This window comes from Oryx dammah, unplaced genomic scaffold (genome assembly GCF_014754425.2).
Source record: "Oryx dammah isolate SB20612 unplaced genomic scaffold, SCBI_Odam_1.1 HiC_scaffold_2, whole genome shotgun sequence".
Taxonomy (NCBI): domain Eukaryota; kingdom Metazoa; phylum Chordata; class Mammalia; order Artiodactyla; family Bovidae; genus Oryx; species Oryx dammah.
This window is the reverse complement of record NW_024070186.1, coordinates 86,390,146-86,410,795: the sequence shown is the minus strand read 5'-3', so window position 1 is coordinate 86,410,795 and position 20,650 is coordinate 86,390,146. Positions and strand designations below refer to the sequence as shown.

Genomic DNA, 20,650 nt, shown 5'->3' with positions numbered 1-20,650 from the left:
AATACTTCGCCCACCTGATGCAAAGAACTGACTCATTTGAAAAGACCCCGATGCTGAGAAAGACTGAAGGTGGGAGGAGAAGGGGATGACAGAGGATGAGATGGTTGGATGGCATCACCAACTCAATGGACATGAGTCTGAGTAAACTCTGGGAGTTGATGATGGACAGGGAGGCCTGGCGTGCTGCAGTCCATTGGGTTGCAAAGAGTCGGACACGACTGAGCAACTGAACTGAACTAGCTAAGGAAGAGCTAAAACACATTCCACTGAATGGCAGCAAATGTTCTCACCTCCAGAAGTACCAAAAGATAACATACAGTTGGGTGTAATGAAAAACAAAGCCAGACTAGAGGGGACTTATAAAATGGGGACTTTTAAAATATGTTTTTATTGAAACTGTAAATCTAACTGATTTGTACTCCACTATACTAAAATAATTAGCTCAAACCATGCTGATAGCCTTACTGTAACAAATTAACTTTTCTCTTATATACCTTCCTTGAAATTTTGAAAACAGTCCCTCAGATAATTTTCTGTGTTTTTCAAATAAGGAACGTACTGAGAAAGGCTAACAAAAGGTTAATATAGAAGAGAATTAGAAAGTTTTTTCAGGAGTCATTCAGGTATGAGTAGCTTCAATAAGAAACAGAAAGAAGGTTTATCAGGTTTACAGATGTAAGCTGGGGTTAGCATCTGGAAGGACATGACTTGAGATTCTGAAAGTATTCTGGTAAGCTAGAAAATTTTAAATTTTCACAAATAAAAATTAAGCAGGAAAACAAGATACAATATTTAGGAATTATTATCATTTAGGAGTATAATTAAAACATTTGAGAATTACAGTGGGTACTGAGTAAAATGAACACTGAAAAGGAAAACCCCAACCTAACACTCAGGTAAAGATGTGAATAACCCTGGTTTCATGCTCAGCACCACGTGGGCTCTAATGAGGGGGACCATGGAGTCAAAATGGAGGTGAAGAACTTGTGAAAGTCCGTAAGGACAAACAGGCTAGGAAAGGTACATAAATTAAGGGCCAAAGCTTAATTTACAGAGAAGGGAGGCATCATAATAATTTCCAATTATAAAGATTCCCCTATGTAAGAACTACTAAATAACTAGAAAATCTCTACTCTGAAAAGAAAAGAAGAAACAGGCGAGGTGTAAATCACAGGAGGACAGATATAAGTTAAACAAGGAGAGGACCTGGTTGACAATGAGGATTATTAATCATTTATGTATCAAATGATAATAAGCATGGAATTATCATCCTTAGAGGGAAGCCTTCAAAAAATAAAACACCACAGGTTTTTCATTTAGACTTACATATGATCTCCACTGTAACTTCCTACTTAAGCACAAAAGCAGCCATAGACACATGGGAGTGGCTGTGTGTCAATCAAACAGAAACAGGTGGCCTAGGGACCATAGCTTACTGACCCCTACTATAAAAGGGTTTTAGCAGCGAATAGTCTCCCAGTTTGGGAGACTGGGACTCAAGTTATTTTGCATGCACTTAGCCAACAGAGTTAATTCAAATAAAAACTCATGATCAAAGTAAAATAGTAACAAAGTTACAAAGTAAACTCATGATCAAAAAATTCTTTGATAATAAAATTAGAATACTTCAAGCAAAATCTCAATGTAAATAATTAATGAAGGCTCTATGTTTCTGGCATAATAAAACTTGCAAAAGTTCCTGGTAAATTATAATAACGAGATATACTGATACCTGAAGAGGCCTGAAGGCAGAAGCATGAGGCAGGGTAGCAGCATAACCCACTTGATTCACACCTGACAGCGACTAAATTGCAAAAGAAAAAGAGAAGAAACAGAAGGCAGCATTTACGTTAGCAAAATGGCAGGCAGGCAGGCAGGCAGGCAGGCAGGCAGGCAGGCCGGCCTTCTCAGTAAAAGCAGAAAAGGAAAGGTCACTGACAAACTTTCAAATGATTCACCAAGACATTGACGGGGCAGAAAGAGAACACCTGGGAGAAAAGGCCTGTGATTTAACACAGTTTCTCCACCTTTAATTCAACTATTTCAATACCCCATACCACATTAATCAAGAATTGAAAGACATGATTTAATAGAGAAATAAAATAGAACATAATTTTTTTTTAATAGCAAAACAGCCTTAGAAACAAATGAGTCCTGTGCTATCCCTATAGCAGGGGAAACAAATTGAGTCAAAGAGTTCGTTTTAACTGACCAGAACTGGCATGAATAAGGGCAATATTTTTTCAATATTAATCCAAATTAGATTTATTATAATTCAGTTTAATGGCTCTGGTGTGAGATGCCAGGATATAAGGGTTTTGCATCACACCTTAAGGATAAACCAGCATTTCATTTCTGCTTCTGTGAAAGTCCAAATGACCTCTAAAACATACAATTTTCCATTTGTCTGAATCTTTTATCCTTTCACCAATCTATGAATACATACAACTAGTTAAATATATTAGAGATACTGTTATAATCTATTATACAGAATTTTATAGATAGAAGTTGTTCAAAACATGACAATTTTTTTTTTTACTGGTGGGGAATGGAAATCAGAGAAGACAAGACTTTCACAAAGGGTGCTTGGGTGGGATTTTACTTGTTAAAAATGCCAAAGGCTTAAAGATATTAAAGTCTTTATAAGTTAAATAATTTAAAAAAATTAAACTGATCACAAATACCTGAATCATGGGATAAATGAACAGGAACACAAGTGGTATTTAGAAAAAGGTAAGATGGTCAATAAAATAAATACAACTATAATTTTAATGAGCTGATAGATAGCAATGTTTTTTTCATGTGTGCAAAAAAAAAAAAGCATGTAATACTCACAGTAACATTATCTATCTTAAGGCAGAAAAAAGCGAAAAACGAAATGTACAAGAACAGACTGTGACAGCAGCCTTACATTTTATATGCTTTTACTTATTTAGATTTCCTGGGCTTCCTTATAATCAAATGGACTTGAATTACTGTCAGTCTCAAGTATGTCCTGTGTGTTTAGTCGCAGTCATGTCTGACTCTGAGACCCCACAGACTGTAGCCCACCAGCCTCCTCTGTCCATGGGGATTCTCCAGGAAAGACTACTGGAGTGGTTTGCCATGTTCTCCTCCAGGGGAGCTTCCCAACCCAGTGACTGAATGCCAGGGATCAAACGCAGGTCTCCCACATTGCAGGCAGATTCTTTATCATGTGAGCTACCAGGGAAGCCCAATCAAGTATAAAAAGGCTAAATGACACTTTGTTGGCAAAGGAGGAAAAAATGAATGGAGAGAAGAGGAAGTGAAATGAGTCCAAATCTTTGCTAGTATCTAGCACTAAGTTGGCAAAGAAGGAAAAAAGAAATGGAGAGAAGAGGAAGTGAAATGAGTCTAGATACTTGCTAGTATCTAGAGATGGGCTAGACATAGATGTAATATATACGAAAGCAACAGAGTCTGAAGGGCAACCATAAAAGAATGTTAGTGTAACAGATATTAAACATTTCTAATACTTACGTCAAATCCCATATTTCAAGGTCTTTAAATCAAATTCAACATTTACTTGCTGTATTATCAGACCTTCTTATCATGAAACTATTTTTTTTTGACAACTGTTTTTTTTCCTGACTGTGATTTTATTTTTTTATTTTGGCCACACCATGCAACTTGCAGGATCTCAGTTCCCTGGACTGAACCTGGGCCATTGTAGTGAAAACACCTAATCCTAACCACTTGACTACCTTAACAAACAAGCAATTATTACACGTAAAGAATACATAAAACTTCCAAATTATTCAGGAATTACTTATTAGTAATTAATAATTAATATATCCCAGGAATTATGATAGGGATTGAGTATACATAGGTAAATGCAACAAAGAATATCCCCATGCCCATGAAACTTATAATCTAACAGTCTATCGTTGGGGGAGGGATATAAAAAACAATAAACTCCCACCTAAAAGTACTATGAAGATGAGTAACAGTGGAGAACTGATTTGGGGTAAGCAGTGTTGCAAAGGCCATTTTAAGGATGTGACATTTAAGTTGAGACCAGATAGATCAGTAGGAGTCAACCGAGGGGTATATGGAGGGAATGAGAGACACTGCATGCAGAGCGAACAGCATTTGTAAAGATCCTGAGGTAAGAAAGGGTTTCTCATATCTGTAGAGCAGAGAAAAATGCTGACATAGCATGAGACCAGAAATGAGAGACAGATAATAGCCAGAGTACACAGGAACTTATAGGCCATGTTAAGAAGTTTGCAACTTATTCTAAAGGATTTGCAGACCATGTTAAGAAGTATATGGACTTTATTCTACCATGTGAAGATAATACTTAAGCTCTTAAAAGTCATTTAAGTGTAGTTTTGATAAGATCAGAGGAGAAGTATGATTTTAAAAATGGCTCTTTGTGTACATGTTGGACACTATTTGGCATGCAAAAATATGAGACACGGTTCTTGCTTTTAAAGGCCGTCTAATTTACGTCAGACATGAATACTATTAAGTAAAATACTAGCGTATGTGTTTGAAAATGGCTGAAATTTCAAATTTCACACTAAGAGGAAATTTTGTGGCTGTTTTTCCAAATTCCACTTTTTCCTTGATAAAAACATCTGGGCATTCAGCACTTACTGTGTGTGTTATTAAATCTAATCTTCAGTTCCCTAAAGTGTTTTCAATTATAGTACAACACAGCACGGTGTTTATGCAGGTTTTAAATCACCTGGATCTAGATCTGAACCAGCCTGGTACTTATTAGCTATGTGATCTTGGAGAAGTCACATCTGGACAAAACATTCTGTGCCTCAGTAATCATTTGTAGAATGGTGTTAAGTTTACCTTTAGCTCTTTAGGCTGCTGTAAGAATGAATGAAATAATGCTGGTACAGTGTCTGGGTCATCACAGGCTCTCAGTATTTTTCTACATTAATTTATTATTTGCTTCTCAAGCCAATTAACTTCAACTAAAACTCCAGAAGCTTATTTCTTTATAAGACTGCCCAGTTAAAATGTGCTTTATCCATCATAAAGGAAATGATGATTGCAGAACAGAGATTTTGACAGTGAAAGTTTATGTAACAGGAATCTCATGCTGAGATACACGTAGTTCATGCAACAGGATGCACAGAGGCAGCAGTTACCAGCTCCTAAGACAGGAATTGCTACAGACAATAGGCTTTTGAACTGCTGGTTTTCAATACTACAGTGAAAAAAGTAACATAAAACATGATGGGAAAACCAATTGTGTAAATGGTTAGAATCCTCTTGCAAAGCTGATAAAAATGAGACTCCCAATAAAGTTCTTGTGTTATACTCATTTTCATCTGATGAAACAGACAATAAGTAAACCAATGTGTTTTATGGTTATCTTCTAAATTTGCATGTGTTCAATAAAATCAAATAAAATTTAAAAAGAAAAGCAAACTAATGTTAACAAAGATCAGTAGATAGCATTCCAAGTTAATGTTTCCCTGAGTTTAAAACATAAAATAGGTATGGAGGGATAATCTTGAGATGGAAGTATTTTTTTAAAGTTTGGGATTTTCAGTAGCTTAAAATAGATAATAAAATAGGGTGTCAAATATACAGTCATATAATTAGCATCATGAAGTAATAAGGGAACCATTCATCATACAGGTGACTCACAAAACAAATTAATGATTAACAACGTACATTTGTAATTAGAAATTACATTTTAAAAACTAATATATTATGCCCTCTCCTCCAACACACATACAAAGCCAATATGGTTCTCAATGCAGATGTTTTACTTTTGAGAACACTAACAAAGGTATTTGAATCACATCTGCAGAATACTTGGAATACTGGGTAAATCATGAAAAGTAATGTAGAGAGACGTTCTAACTACTTGCAAAGCATTCAGTAATGATGCTCATCATGTTTTATGGTATTTAGATCAATTCAGAAAGAAAAGTACAATAGCTATTCTCCAATCTTACAGCAATGTAAAACTCCATTTTGTGCAAGGTTCTTACCACTAACAAGGCACTATCATCAGTGTGCTGAGACCTTCTGGATGGGAAGGGACACTGGAGAGGTGGAGAAAAATGAAGCAGTGTCAAAACCAAGCTATGCACACACACGACGAATTTCACAAATACACGTGCAGAGAGACATACTAACATACACTTGTAAAGATGCCAACATACAGGACCACATTCACAGTCATTCAGAATTCATGCATCATAACAGCTAGTAAGTTGTGAGTAATGATTTTCTTCTCAAGAACTTAAACAATTTCAAATATGATTTTACTGCCTAAAAACTTTCTAAAGTGAGGAGGGAACAGCAAATTATTCTCTGTTCTAAGAAGAGAAAGCTGAAGTACAGATGTAGCAATAACATAAAGAATTTCTGCTTATTTAGTGAGCTAGTGATAAATTCAAAACAATAAACCCAAGAGTCATGCCTCCTATTCCAAGCATCTCTTCATTACTTTTCAAGACAAAACAAGGGTACAATTGGAAATTTTAAATTGTACATGTCATTTTCCTGAAGAGCTTTAGTTTTATATAATGAATTACTCCAGAAGGATCATTAAGAAGGAAATGTTTGGGTAAAAAGGCAAGAGTATATTAACTTTATCAAATTCTGACTGTCAAAAGTTTGTACAGTTATTACCATGAGAAGAAAAGACAACTGAAAATGCTTGAGTGAATCTTTTGGGTGTTACACCAATGCCCAAGTTCTCAAATAAAAGAACAAAAACAGTTATTATATGTCTAAGATTTTAAAAACTTTATAATAAATAATTTAAAACATTTCCAATATATTTTACCAATCTAGAAACACTTGTGCTACGAAAACACCATGCCGAAAACTGATGCTTATAAAGCCCCATGTGTTAGGTTTTCAAATAACTTATTTTACAAAACACAAAGTCATCATTCACATGAAAAAACATGTTAATGCATCCTTAAGGAAGTGGTGATCATAAACTCAAAAAATAAAAAGGCAAAGTCAAAGGAAAGTAGCTAATGAAAAAGCCAACTACAAGAAAAAAACTCATTTAGTAAGCATCAGTTTAACAGATCAAAACAGGTGCCCAGATTTTCAAAAAGGTTAATAAGCAATTAATCTCACATGTCAATCTGTAATGAAAATGTACAACTTATGATAAAATTAATGTGTACAAAGTATAACCAATAACATACACTCTTAGGAAATGAGCTCCGAAGTGGAAATACTATGTAGAGCTTTTGGTTTAATACTGACACCAATCACCTGTGTTACATACAGATCTCAGGACCATCTCTCATTACACAGTAGCTTTGAAAATGGATGAGGGAGATGATATCTCTGCTGGGGATGCAAGGAGGGTAATAAATAACCTCCAGATGGATGTGTATAAATTTAAAAAAAAATCCTGATCTATAGATTGTGATAAACTTCCTGGTCTGTGTCTTTTGTCCCTAGTAAGTAGATTTTTGTGAAGGGAAAAAAGAAAATGCCAATAATTTGATCACTAAAAACATATGATAATCACATGCAAACTCTTTCATTTTCATTGCAGTAATAAAAAATTTCAAAGAAAGGTGATTATATAAACTTACCTCACCAACTAAGGGGGTGTGTTGTTTTTGTGGACTTTGCGATGCTTTTTGCTATATACCCCACAAGAAAGGGAAGTTGGTTAGAATTTGGAACACTGGAAATGAAAAATTCTGTTCATTAAATAACCACTCACATTAATTTCTGTATCTCTTATGTATGACACTTTTCTAAATTAACTGGTTACAAGATGCTACCCTTTCCTTAAGTAGCTTATATTTTAAATGCAGAAAAGCAGTAAGCTGATATACAGTACTTTTCTGTGTATACAGGCATCTATAAATAGAACATTTAAAAAACTACGCTTTTTAAAATATGTACACAGATAAAAACATATTCACAGAGTAGTGATCTCTCACTATATTTTCTCAATGAAATCATTCTTTCTCTAATGGCTTCAAATATTACTCCAATGCTAACAGCTTTAGCTCTCTCCCATCAGCCAAATTTCAGGCTTGTATTTTCAAATGTTTGTGGAAACTCTCTACCTGGAAACCCCACTGTCATCTTATGTTCAACATAACTAAAAAAACCCTTCCATTTCCCGTAATAACTGGCTCTTATGTTTAACTTGCTAATTTCTGTTATTACATCAATTAACAATCTCACAATATCTGCACTGAGTGTTTTACAATGTGTTCCTATACACAGTATCTCAAGTGATTCTTCTTATTCTGTGAGATAATCACCATAATCATATTCTTTAAAGATGAAAAAATTGAGGATAGAGATTTCGTATGCTCTGTGCAAGGTCACAAAGTAAGCAGCAGAACTCATAGATTTGTACGTATGTCTTCTTCTGACTCTAAATCTGACCTTCTTTCCACAAAGCTAATTCCCATTAAAACCATTCTTTTAGCTTCAAAATCTTGCTTTGGAACCTTTTTTTCCCCATTCATTGTCAATAATTTTTCAACATTCACTACACATCTATGTATAGGATATAATGATGATGCTTCTAAAAACTCTTATTGTTATTTTATAAAACGCTTTGTGGTAGCAAGGGGTGTAGCACATACCATACTAATAAAAATACTAGGTGCAGCCACAGTTATTCTGAAATAGTTGATATTTAACTGTTAAATATTACACAAATAAGGAAAATAAAGGCATAGAACGGCTCAGTAACTTTTCAAAAATCAAGCATATGCCTAGTAGCAAGGCTAGACTCAAATTCAGGTATTTCTGATACTAGGATCTTACCATTGGACAACACTGCTTTTCCTTAGGAAACTTAAGAGATTATCTAGTTTTATGCCTTCATCTAATTACCGCAATTACTCTCTATTTCATTTTCTTGCTTTCTTCATCTTTTAATATGTTCTTATATGAGATTAGTTTTTCAGAAGTACCTTCCCTCTCATGTTTTTCTCCTGTTTACGAACTAAAATTGCTCTTATCTGCCTAACTGTTCAAGATCAAACTCCAATTTGACCTTTAATCAAGGCTATCTACAATGTAATTATCTCTTACTAGTTATATGACTTCCACATAAGGCAAGTTAACTGAGTTATTTTATGTGAAATGCATAGAACACCACTTAGGACATAATACGTGTTCAGTTCAGTTCAGTTGCTCAGTTGTGTCCCACTCTTTGTGACCCCTTGAATTGCAGCATGCCAGGCCTCCCTGTCCATCACCAACTCCCAGAGTTCACTCAGACTCACGTCCATTGAGTCAGTGATGCCATCCAGCCATCTCATCCTCTGTCGTCCTCTTCTCCTCCTGCCCCTAATCCCTCCCAGCATCAGAGTCTTTTCCAATGAGTCAACTCTTCGCATGAGGTGGTCAAAGTACTGGAGTTTCAGCTTTAGCATCATTCCTTCCAAAGAAATCCCAGGGCTGATCTCCTTCAGAATGGACTGGTTGGATCTCCTTGCAGTCCAAGGGACTCTCAAGAGTCTTCTCCAACACCACAATTCAAAAGCATCAATTCTTCGGCGCTCAGCCTTCTTCACAGTCCAACTCTCACATCCATACATGACCACAGGAAAAACCATAGCCTTGACTAGATGGACCTTTGTTCGCAAAGTAATGTCTCTGCTTTTGAATATGCTATCTAGGTTGGTCATAACTTTTCTTCCAAGGAGTAAGCATCTTTTAATTTCATGGCTGCAGTCACCATCTGCAGTAATTTTGGAGCCCAGAAAAATAAAGTCTGACACTGTTTCCCCATCTATTTCCCATGAAGTGATGGGACTGGATGCCATGATCTTCGTTTTCTGAATGTTGAGCTTTAAGCCAACTTTTTCACTCTCCTCTTTCACTTTCATCAAGAGGCTTTTTAGTTCCTCTTCATTTTCTGCCATAAGGGTGGTGTCATCTGCATATCTGAGGTTATTGATATTTCTCCCAGCAATCTTGATTCCAGCTTGTGTTTCTTCCAGTCCAGCGTTTCTCATGATGTACTCTGCATAGAAGTTAAATAAGCAGGGTGACAATATACAGCCTTGACGCACTCCTTTTCCTATTTGGAACCAGTCTGTTGTTCCATGTCCAGTTCTAACTGTTGCCTCCTGACCTGCATACAGATTTCTCAAGAGGCTGGTTAGCCATTATCATTAACTGAGAGTCAGTATAGCATTCTGGTCATAGACCAGGGATTTGAGCCAGCCCATCCCCCTTTCTTTTTTCTTCCCAGTTTTATTGAGATGTAAGATTCTGCCTGCAATGTGGGAGATATGGGTTCGATCACTGGGTTGGGAAGATCCCCTGGAGGAGGGCATGGCAACCCACTCCAGTATTCTTGCCTGGAGAATGCCGAAGGACAGAGGAGGTTGGTGTGCTACAGTCCGTGGGGTCGCAAAGAGTCAGACACAACTTGAGCAACTAAGCACATTAATTCACACATAGCATTGTATCAGTTTAAGGCAGACGGCACTATGATCTGACTTATAGAAGTCATAAAATGATTACCGTAATAAGTTTAGTGATAGCTACCATCTCATACAGATTCAAAATAAAAGAAAAAACAACAACAACGATGAAATGATGAACTTTTAGGATACACTTTCTTAACTTTCACATTTAACATATATGCTGTATTAGTACATTACATCTCTAATTCTTATTTATCTTATGACTGGAAGTTTGTACCTTTTGGATACCTTCATCAAATTCCCCCCTCCCCATGCCATGCCTCTGGTAATCACAATTCTGACCTCTTTTTTTATGAGCTTGTCTGTTTTTGAAGTATAACTGATCAACAACACTATATTAGTTCCTGGTACACAATATAATGATTTCATATTTCTGTATCAAAGTGATCACCATGATAAGTCTAGTTACCATCAAGATTTTTTTTTTAAAGGAACTATTTTCCATCTGCTTCATTGCCATTTTCTATTCAGTCTGTCTTGATTAGAATCTTTGCTCTACCACTTACTAGCTGAATATTTAACCTTAGGAAAACTCTTATCCTCTCTGGGCATCAAATATCATCATTGCAGGCTTCATACATTTGAAAAAAATATAAGAATTTATCATGTGTATGGTAGTTAAAGAAGACACACTTTGGCTAGAGATATGAAACAAGAGAAAGCAATTAGAGGATGAGTGATTCATCTGTTCAATCATTTAAAAAGTATTTACTGAGCTTTACTGTTGGCTAAGGCTTGGTTAGACCTAGAGAAACATCAGTGAATAAACATGATAGAAAGGACATGTCCCTTTCTTCATGGAGTTTACAGATAAATGAGAGAGATAGATACATATATATGGGCCATGCTACTAGGCTTGTGGGATTTTAGTTCCCTGACCAGGAATCCAACAAGGGCCTGTGGCAGTGAGAGCACAGAGTCCTAACCACTGGACCACCAGGGAATTCCTGGGAAAGACATACATTAAACATGTGAAAATATAATTATTTTAAAAAGAAAAAAAAAAATCTAAGGTGATTGCAGAACAAAAAGATGTAAGTAACACAGGCCAAAAAAGAGAACCAGATTTAGAGATAACTATAGAATCTGTTAAAAACAGAAGTATTAATAAGGATTATTAACTGAGTAGCTGGGGAGAAAACAGAAAGGAAAGAATCTAAGATGACTAAAGTATTAAGCCTGTGAGCCTTGCAAATTTTTGAGGTAAGGAAGTGAATGATAGGTTCAGGTAACGATAGTTTAAATCTTCATGGCACTTTACAGTTTACACAGCATTTTCACTTTCATGATGCACTAGAGATTTAGGGAACACCAGCTGGACAGTAAAGTGATACGTCTAATGACAGATAGCTAATTAAGAGTAAGAGACTACCACTGTCCTAAAAGCAAGATCAATCACTTCTGGTTATCCTCAAGCCTATCTACCTCAAAGGTTAATCTAATCACAGTTAATCTAATCACAAACAGGAGACAGTTATACTATTTACTCAAGAATTCTTATGATTATCAATTTTTTCCCCCCATGAAGACAATAAAACCTGACAGCCTCAGTGAAACAAATATGCACTTAATTCTAAGAAACTTTAGGAGTACCATTCAATGAATCCAAAGAACTCACCTTGACAAAGTCCAGGACAGCATCTCTCTGAATCTGCTTGGTCCTTATTTTCTCCTCCTCATACCGTAGGGCAGCAAGTTGTGCCTCTCTCCGAGTACGTTCTACTAATTGTTCTCTTCTCCGATGAAGTTCCAGGTCTGTCTGTGAAAACTGGAACAAGAGGATCATTTTGCATATGCAAGCAGGGATAAAGATCAACTTACTAATATTCTTTATCAATTTTGGGAAACTACTGCTGACCCAAGCCATTTTTACTTTGCATTCACTGAGCATTTCTTCAGATGTGCTTATTGCTAATTTGTTCCCGTTTCTGCACTGTGTTCTGATATGTATTATAGGGACTTATTTTCTCTCTGGTACTTTCTCTATAACACATTGCTACTCATATCAGGTGCACATTATGTTAATTGTAGATTGAAGAGAGACAGGTAATACACTTTAGAGATGTTTGGGAATTAACTGCAATTTAAATATTATAAAAGAAGAAAATCATCTTAATTTAAAAAGAAACTAAAACTGGAAATTTTTTTTTACCTGATTGTGACTTGGTGATAGTGATAAGAGAGAAGATGGCTCAGCTGGAACTCTGATCCAAAAAAGAAAAATAGAAAAGAAAAAACTCTTTGATAAGACAGCTAAATAAAAGATAAGTGGAATTTTATTGTCAATGTAGTTTTCTGTTAATCAGCAGGCAAACTGTCTGATCAACACTGAAAGACCAACTGCATTTTATAAACTTGAGCCCAAGTCATTAAATTAAGCTACAGGAACACCTGATGTCTCCAACTCATATTTCACGTGATGATATCACCGATCAAACTATACATAGTGGACAACTGTCTGTGTCAGCCAGTGCTGATGATAGTTATTTGAGATCACTTTCAAACAGTACTGTTTCTTTACAGCTCACAGAACTATATCTTCTTTATTACTAGGACTGAAACAAGATACATGTACATGGAGATGGTTTATACGCAAAGCCACTTTATCAACACAGTTCTGGAATACTACAGAACCTATAACTTTACGTGTGAAGTGAAGTGAAGAGAAGTTGCTCAGTCGTGTCCGACTCTTTGCGACCCCATGGACTGTAGCATACTATGCTCCTCCATCCATGAGATTTTCCAGGCAAGAGTACTGGAGTGGGTTGCCATTTCCTTCTCCAGAGGATCTTCCTGACCTAGGGATCGAACCCAGGTCTCCCACACTGTGGGCAGATGCTTTATCATCTGAGCCACCAGGGAAGTCCACTAACTTTATGTGTAGAGCACATCTACTCTCATTTTTAATTGAAGAGCAATTTTAGTAACAAAATTGAAGATTTTGTTGATTTTTATCTTTAAGAAAAATATGAAACCTGACTTGATGCTTAAAAGAAAACAGTAAAACTTGCTTTTCAGTTTTATCAGTGTTAATTCTTATATTTTGGTATTTATTTCTTGTTGTATCTCCTAAAGTTTAAAAATATAATATATAAGAAAACAAAAACTTAAGCTATTGTTCATGCTACATTTTTTTTCTTATATTGGTTCCAAATCTTTGAAGTATTCACAAAAAAATTTTTTTTAATTTCTAGGCATTAAAAATACTTTGACAGAATAAATTGTTTATAATTTTTAAATGGAACAGACAAATTACTTAATGTCTACCAAATTAACTACTTAATAACTTCCTGTACAAGATTTAAAATAATGTTAAAGGTAGAGATTTAAAACTTCCTTAACTTTCTATTAATCCTCGCCAACCTTAATCCTAGCACGGCTAACTCAGTCACAAGTCTTGCAAGAAGAGAGGAATGTATTGGTAGGATAAGACTTTTAACTGGGATATAACCAATAAAGAATGAGAGATGAGTGACTTCCGGACCATGTACTAGAATAACTGGCATCAAGTGCAAGTTTGTCCCAAATTACCAACTTCACTGTTAACATTTCTTATAGTTTTTATTGGCCATCTATAGATAAACTATACCAGAAAGGATCATATAAAACCATCCCACGTGGGTGTATGTGCCCTGACTTGAGTATTTTTCTTTAATAATGCTTTTTAAGCAAAACTTTTTAATATACATATTTATATCCTCATTTCTTCACCCTCTTTTTTACACCAAATCTCAAAAGTTGGTTGAATTCACTGTTTCCACTTCTTCTCATCCCATTTAATTTGAACCCACTCCAATCTGGATCTGTCCTCACAACTTCACTGAAATTGCTCTCTTCAATTTGGGGGCTTTACATGTCCAAATCCAATATTTATTCTCAGCCCTCACCTTCCTGAACCTATCAGCAGTATGTGAGATTTGCTTCTCTCTCTCCCTACATGTCTTGAGAATATCTCTTCACTTAGCCTCTGGGACATGACCTTCTTTCTCCTATTTCCATAACCATTCCTGCTTGTCTCTACTACCGCACCACTGTGCTCATTTCACACGCTAGCAAGGTTATACTCAAAATCCTTTAAGACAGGCTTCAGCAGTATGTGAACTGAGAACTTCCAGATGTACAAGCTGGGTTTTGAAGAGGCAGAGGAACCAGAGATCTAATTGCCAACATCAGCTGGATCAGAGAAAGGAAGGGAATTCCAGAAAAACATTTACTTCTGCTTCACTGACTATACTAAGGCCTTTGACTGTGTGGAATAAAACAAACTGTGGGAAATTCTTAAAAGAAATGGGAGTGCCAGACCATCTTACCTGTTTCCTGAGAAACGTGTATGCGGGTCAAGAAGCAACAGTTAGAACTGAACATGGAACAATGGACTGGTTCAAAACTGGGAAAAGCTATATATTGTCATCCTGCTTCTTTAACTTACATACAAAGTACATCGCACAAAATGCTGGGCTGGATGAATCACAAATTAGAATCAAGACTGCCAGGAGAAATATCAATAGTCTCAGACATGCAGATGATACCACTCTAATGGCAGAAAGTGAAGAGAAGCTAAAGAGCTTCTTGATGAAGATGAAAGAGGAGAGTGAAAAAGCTGGCTTGAAACTCAACATTTAAAAAACTAAGATCATGGCAACTAGTCCCATCACTTCATTACAAATAGAAAGGGAAAAAGTAGAAGCACTAACGGATTTTATTTTCTTGGGCTCCAAAATCACTACAGACGGTGACTGTAGCCATGAAATTAAAAGATGTTTGCTTGTTGGAAGGAAAGCTATGACAAGCCTAGACAGCATACAAGCAGAGACATCACTTTGCCAACAAAAGTCCGTATAGTCAAAGTTATGGTTTTTCCAGTAGTCATGTACAGATGTGAGAGTTGGACCTTGAAGACTGAATGCTGAAGAACTGATGCTTTCGAACTGTGATGCTGGAGAACACTCTTGAGAGTCTCTTGGAATGCAAGAAGATCAAACCAATCCATCCTAAAGGAAATCAACCCTGAATATTCACTGAAAGGACTGATGCTGAAGCTGAAGCTCTGATACTTTGGCTACCTTAAGTGAGAGCTGACTCACTGGAAAAGACCCTGGGAAAGACTGAAGGCAACAGGAGAAGGGGGCAGCAGAGGATGAGATGATTAGATAGCATCACCAACTCAATGGACATGAACTTGAGCAAACTCCAGGAGAAGTGGAGGATAGAGGAGCCTGGTGTGCTGCAGGCTATAAGAGTACCTGATAAGTATTTTCAGTCGCAAAGAGATGGACACAACTTAGCGACTGAACAATAACAACAAACAATCTAGTTGTTTAAGCCTTAATTCTCTCCCCTTCACTCTAAATTTATGTATCCAGACCTGCTTACCTGGTAACACCACCAAACTTCTAGCAGCATCTCAAGCAGAACATACGTTGTATGTATGTTAGTCACTCACTCGTGTCTGACTCTTTGTGACCCCACAGACCAGGCTCCTCTGTCCATGGGATTCTCCTGGCAAGAATACTGGAGTGGGTTGCCATTCCCTTCTCCAGGGGTTCGACCCAGGGATCGAACCTTGGTCTCCTGCATCACAGGTAGAGTCTTTACCATTTGAGCTACAGGGAGATCTCAAGTAGAACATAACCACAACTTAATTTTCATCTCACACTTCAAAACTGCTCTGCCTTATTTACACTCCTTAGTGTTCCTTGAACACACCAAGTATGTTCCTCTGTAATGGCTTCTGCCTAGACTGTTCCTCCCCTAGATAGCCAGAATCCTTGATCCCTCTTTGGGGTTTCGATCAAAATATCATTACCTCATAAAACTGCTCTCGCTTTCCCCTCAACCTGACTCAGTATTAACTCTTTCATCCTGCTTTATTTTTCGTCGTAGCACTGAGCAGTACCTGATAAGTATTTGTTACATATATTTGTCTGTTGTTGCGTTGTTAAAGGTTAACTATGTGACATCAGGGACCTAGAACATAACCAGACTATTGCAGTGCTCAAGAAATATTGTTTAAACAAATGGCAGTGATATCTTCCTCTCAAAAATATGGGATATTGATACAAAAATACAGGTTTGTAATTATGCATTTTTATTTTATTTTTTAATTATGCGTTTTTAAATCCTGAACTTACCTGAGCTGGGTAAACCAGAACTGTACCTCTGTATGACAGACTCTGAACTGCCCTTCTGCTTTTCTTTGTTCATCAGATCACATTTAATATAGTAGCTTTTCTAGTTTTGTCTATGTAACATGAAACTAAAAATATCCAGGTATTTCTTTAATACTATACTGCTTCCAGTAGAAATTAACGTACTTCATAGGACCTAGCCTGACATTATCATCTCTCCTGAACTAAAATGCCGATCAGGTTATAAGTGAGCCCTTAAAATTTTTTTGATATATAAAATAAATGATAGTTTTGTTATTTTAACTAAAAATTTATTTACTCCATCTTAGCAAACAGTTATAAAACAGTTCCCAATTTATCATAATACTCTTAACATACCTCTTTACCTTTCTTAATCCTCAGGCAGATTGTGTCTGTGTTTGTGTGGGGGAGGGGGAGGTAGGAAGAAATGTACATGGTGGGTGATGGGAGGGGAGGAGAATTGGGAGGAAAAAAGCAAACAACTTTTTTTTTTCAGCAGTGACTAACAAGCTAGTAGCAGTCTATAAACTAACTCAATTCCTTTCAGTCTTTGTAACAGAAGGGTTGATCGACACTTTGTAGGTTAACATTTTCCTCAAGTTGGGAAGCCCCAATAGCTCAAGAGGTAAGGATTCTTCCTGCAACGCAAGAGATGCAGGAGCCGCAGGCTGGATTCCTGAGTTGGAAAGACCCTCTGAAAAAGGAAATGGCAACCCGTTTCAGTATTCTTGCCTGGAAAACTCCATGGACTGAGGAGCCTGGCAGGCTACAGTCCATAGGGTCATTAAGAGTTGGTTATGACTGAGCACACACATGAAGCAATGCAACATCACTCAGGTTATAGGCAAGTCTTGTGAGCCTGAGAGTTGCTGGCCATTCTGAGGTGATTTTGTTTTTCTAGGTTCTAATTCATGATTCCGTTTGAGGAGGATAGGAACTCTGAAATTCACAGCTATTTCCCAACACCTAAAAATGTACTTAGCCCATATGAGATATTTAGCAACATGAGGTATGTATTGATCTTCAAGCTCAACTGATGACAGGAATAAAGTATGGGGTTCTTATCCAAAGACTGTATTGATCTAAAGATTTGAAACACCTAGTTAACAGTAATCATTGATTCAGTTTCTAGCACTGTGGCAGGTTACATATTCTGAGTGACTCTTCCAATGGAAACAAAAAAACTGTTCAATAAAGTAATCTTTTAAAATGCAATGCTGAAGTGCAAAAAAAAAAAAAAAAAAATCCACAGATTCTAAAAGGAGTTAAAAAACAGGAACTCTGGATTAAGGTTTGGTAGGCAGATTTTTGGCACTCATGATCTCCTCCCCTGGTATTACTCCAATAAATATGTTACATATCAGAAAAGGATGAAATTAAGGTTACTAATTGGTCTACCTTATCCAGATAGGCCTAGTACAATCATACAAGTCATTAAAACCAGAAAAGGAAGGCAAGAGAGTTTGAGAGATGTAGCAGAAAGGGAAATCAGATTTAAAATGTGAAGATCTGATCCATCACTGCTGGTTTGACACAGAGGAAACCATGAACCAAGAAATGTGGGTGGACTCTAGAAGCAAAAATGACTCCCAGCTAACAGCTAACAAGGTAATGGAGACCTCAATCTACAACTGCATAGAACTGAATTCTGCCAGCAACCTATATGAGCCTGGAAGTGGATTCTCCTCCAGGGTCTCTAGGTAAGACTCTAGGCTAGCCAACACCTTGACTTTGGCCTTGTGAGGCCCTAAGCAGAGAACCAAAACAAGCCTGCCCAGACTAGGTGTGTTTTAAGTAACTAAATTTGTGGTAATTTGTTATATAAGGGTCAGAGACATTACTTTGCTGACAAATGTCCATCTAGTCAAAGCTATGGTTTTTCCAGTAGTCATGTATGGATGTGAGAGTTGGAGTATAAAGAAAGATGAGGGCCGAAGAATTGATGCTTTTGAACTGTGGTGCTGGAGAAGACTCTTGAGAGTCTTTTGGACTGCAAGGAAATAAAACCAGTCAATCCTAAAGGAAATCAGTCCTAAATATTCATTCATTGGAAGGACTGATGCTGAAGCTTCAATACTTTGGCCACCTGATGGGAAGAACTGACTCACTGGAAAAGACCCTGATGCTGGGCAAGATTGAAGGCAGGAGGAGAAGGGGATGACAGAGGATAAGATGGTTGGATGGCATCACCAACTCGATGGACATGAGTTTGAGCAAGCTCCGGGAGTTGGTGATGACAGGGGAGCCTGGCGTGCTGCAGTCCATGGGGTTGTAGAGTTCGATATTACTGATCGACTAAACCTAACTGAACTGAACCGTCAGAAAACTAAAACTTTAGTAAGGCAACTGAGCAAAAAGCTGGCTTTCACCTTGAGGGTGTGTCCCATATCCTGGAGACCTTGAGCTTTATTTATGATGGACACAGAAGGTAGGAGGTGCCAAAAATAAAGCAGAGGTCTATCCAACATGGGTAATTGTAACAAGAAATCCCCGCAAGATACTGGAATCTCAAATAACCACATTTTCAGTAAAGGGACACATTGGCAACTAAAAGGTCACTTTGAGATAAATTTCAAAGACATGAAATGTGTCTAAATCTTCATGAACTAACAAGATTAAAAAGGCCAAGTTATAAGATTTCTTTCTTTCATTATTCTCCCTACTTTCTTTATTCATCTATAGCTCAGCCTTCTAACTAACTTTAATATCCTGTCAAGTATAAGCAAAGAATGATGTATGACACTTTCTATACAACAAAGTTAATGCTACTTAAAAACAGATTTATCAAGCCTACTTTTTTAAGATTTCAAAAAAAAAAAAGAAGCAAAAAAATCAAAGGCTGAGAAGTTTTCAAAGATTGTGATACAGTTTATGATAAGAAACTTTTTGGAGTTCAAGAATAAGAAGCAGTACTCTGAAGAAAACAAAAAAAGCAGCAGCAGCAGCAGTACTCTAAATGGTCAAGCTAATTTTAGAAATATCCTGTGAGGCAGTAATTATAGATAAAAGATTACTTCAACTGAGATGGGAATGAAGACTATATCGTTTTCTCTGTTGTTCTGTCATCTAATCAAAAGTGTAAGTAAAATCTCTGGACTCCTGAAATTCATGCAGCTCTATTTATGCATAAATCCAGGTACATCATTATAAACTTTATTACTTATCTTCAAATAATTATACAGATAATGGTCTAGGTAATCCGAATTTAGAAATCAGTAAGTCAGTTTTACTTCTTATTCTAGAGCACAAAGGTATATTTCACTTGGCTGTAAATACATCATATTTAAAACACATAGTATCTAAACACCTTCATTATACATATATCTACACAAAACCAAAATCATTTCATGCTCTTACTACTGAGTTTTAAGACTGAAACAAATGACTAGCACTGGTTTTTCAAACCTATTTTGATGTGAATATCTTCTTATGTCTTCTGTTTTTTGAAATTCCCTCAGGGGTATTGGCTTTACTGGTGAACCCTAGGCCAAAAACAGAAAAACAGATCAATTTAACACATGTATCCAGAAAAGTGTAATTACACAGTTTACATTTCAATGGCATTTAGGGATCAGTATATTATATTACACTAAAAATATTTTAACAAAATCTTAGAATGTGAATTTTCATGTTTAGAAGAATTATAGGCTATATTACTGCTTTGGTTAACAGAAGACTGTTAATAATCCAAAAACATTTATTTTTTAAAAATGTAGATTTTCTTCTCACTGTATTTTATGACTTATAATGACCATACAGTAATATTTACAAAACAATAAGATGTGAAAGTTGGAAAGAATCTTGGAGGTCACTGAGCACAAACTCTCCTCTAGAGCAGGAACCCCTACCGATCCTACCCGACTTTTGCTCAGCCTCTCTTGACTATTCCTGGAAACAGGAAGTTCACTGGGGAGACATTTCTTTACTTCTTCATCATCATAAATTGTACTTATGTTACACAAATAGTCCTGGGGATGCTAGCAGAATATCAAGATAAAGTAAAAAGTAATTTCTTCCTTTTTCTTTAAAGATTTATTTACTTATTTTATTATTTATTTA

General features: G+C 36.5%; 1 protein-coding gene across 8 annotated transcripts in view; it reads right to left on the bottom strand.

The window, feature by feature from the left end:
- The window catches only part of LRCH3 (leucine rich repeats and calponin homology domain containing 3), a 113,992-nt gene that overhangs the window by 27,956 nt on the left and 65,386 nt on the right, over positions 1–20,650 (bottom strand). For 3 of the 8 annotated variants that reach the window (XM_040249567.1, XM_040249562.1, XM_040249586.1), the window contains exons 10-15: positions 19,997–20,073; positions 12,595–12,646; positions 12,061–12,210; positions 7,566–7,616; positions 5,988–6,041; positions 1,733–1,804 (exon numbers count right to left, since the gene is read on the bottom strand). In XM_040249567.1, the coding sequence (XP_040105501.1) occupies positions 1,733–1,804; positions 5,988–6,041; positions 7,566–7,616; positions 12,061–12,210; positions 12,595–12,646; positions 19,997–20,073 (456 nt within the window). The remainder of the gene's footprint in view (positions 1–1,732; positions 1,805–5,987; positions 6,042–7,565; positions 7,617–12,060; positions 12,211–12,594; positions 12,647–19,996; positions 20,074–20,650) is intronic. The other 5 variants (XM_040249605.1, XM_040249576.1, XM_040249623.1 and 2 more) reach the window with 3 other exon arrangements.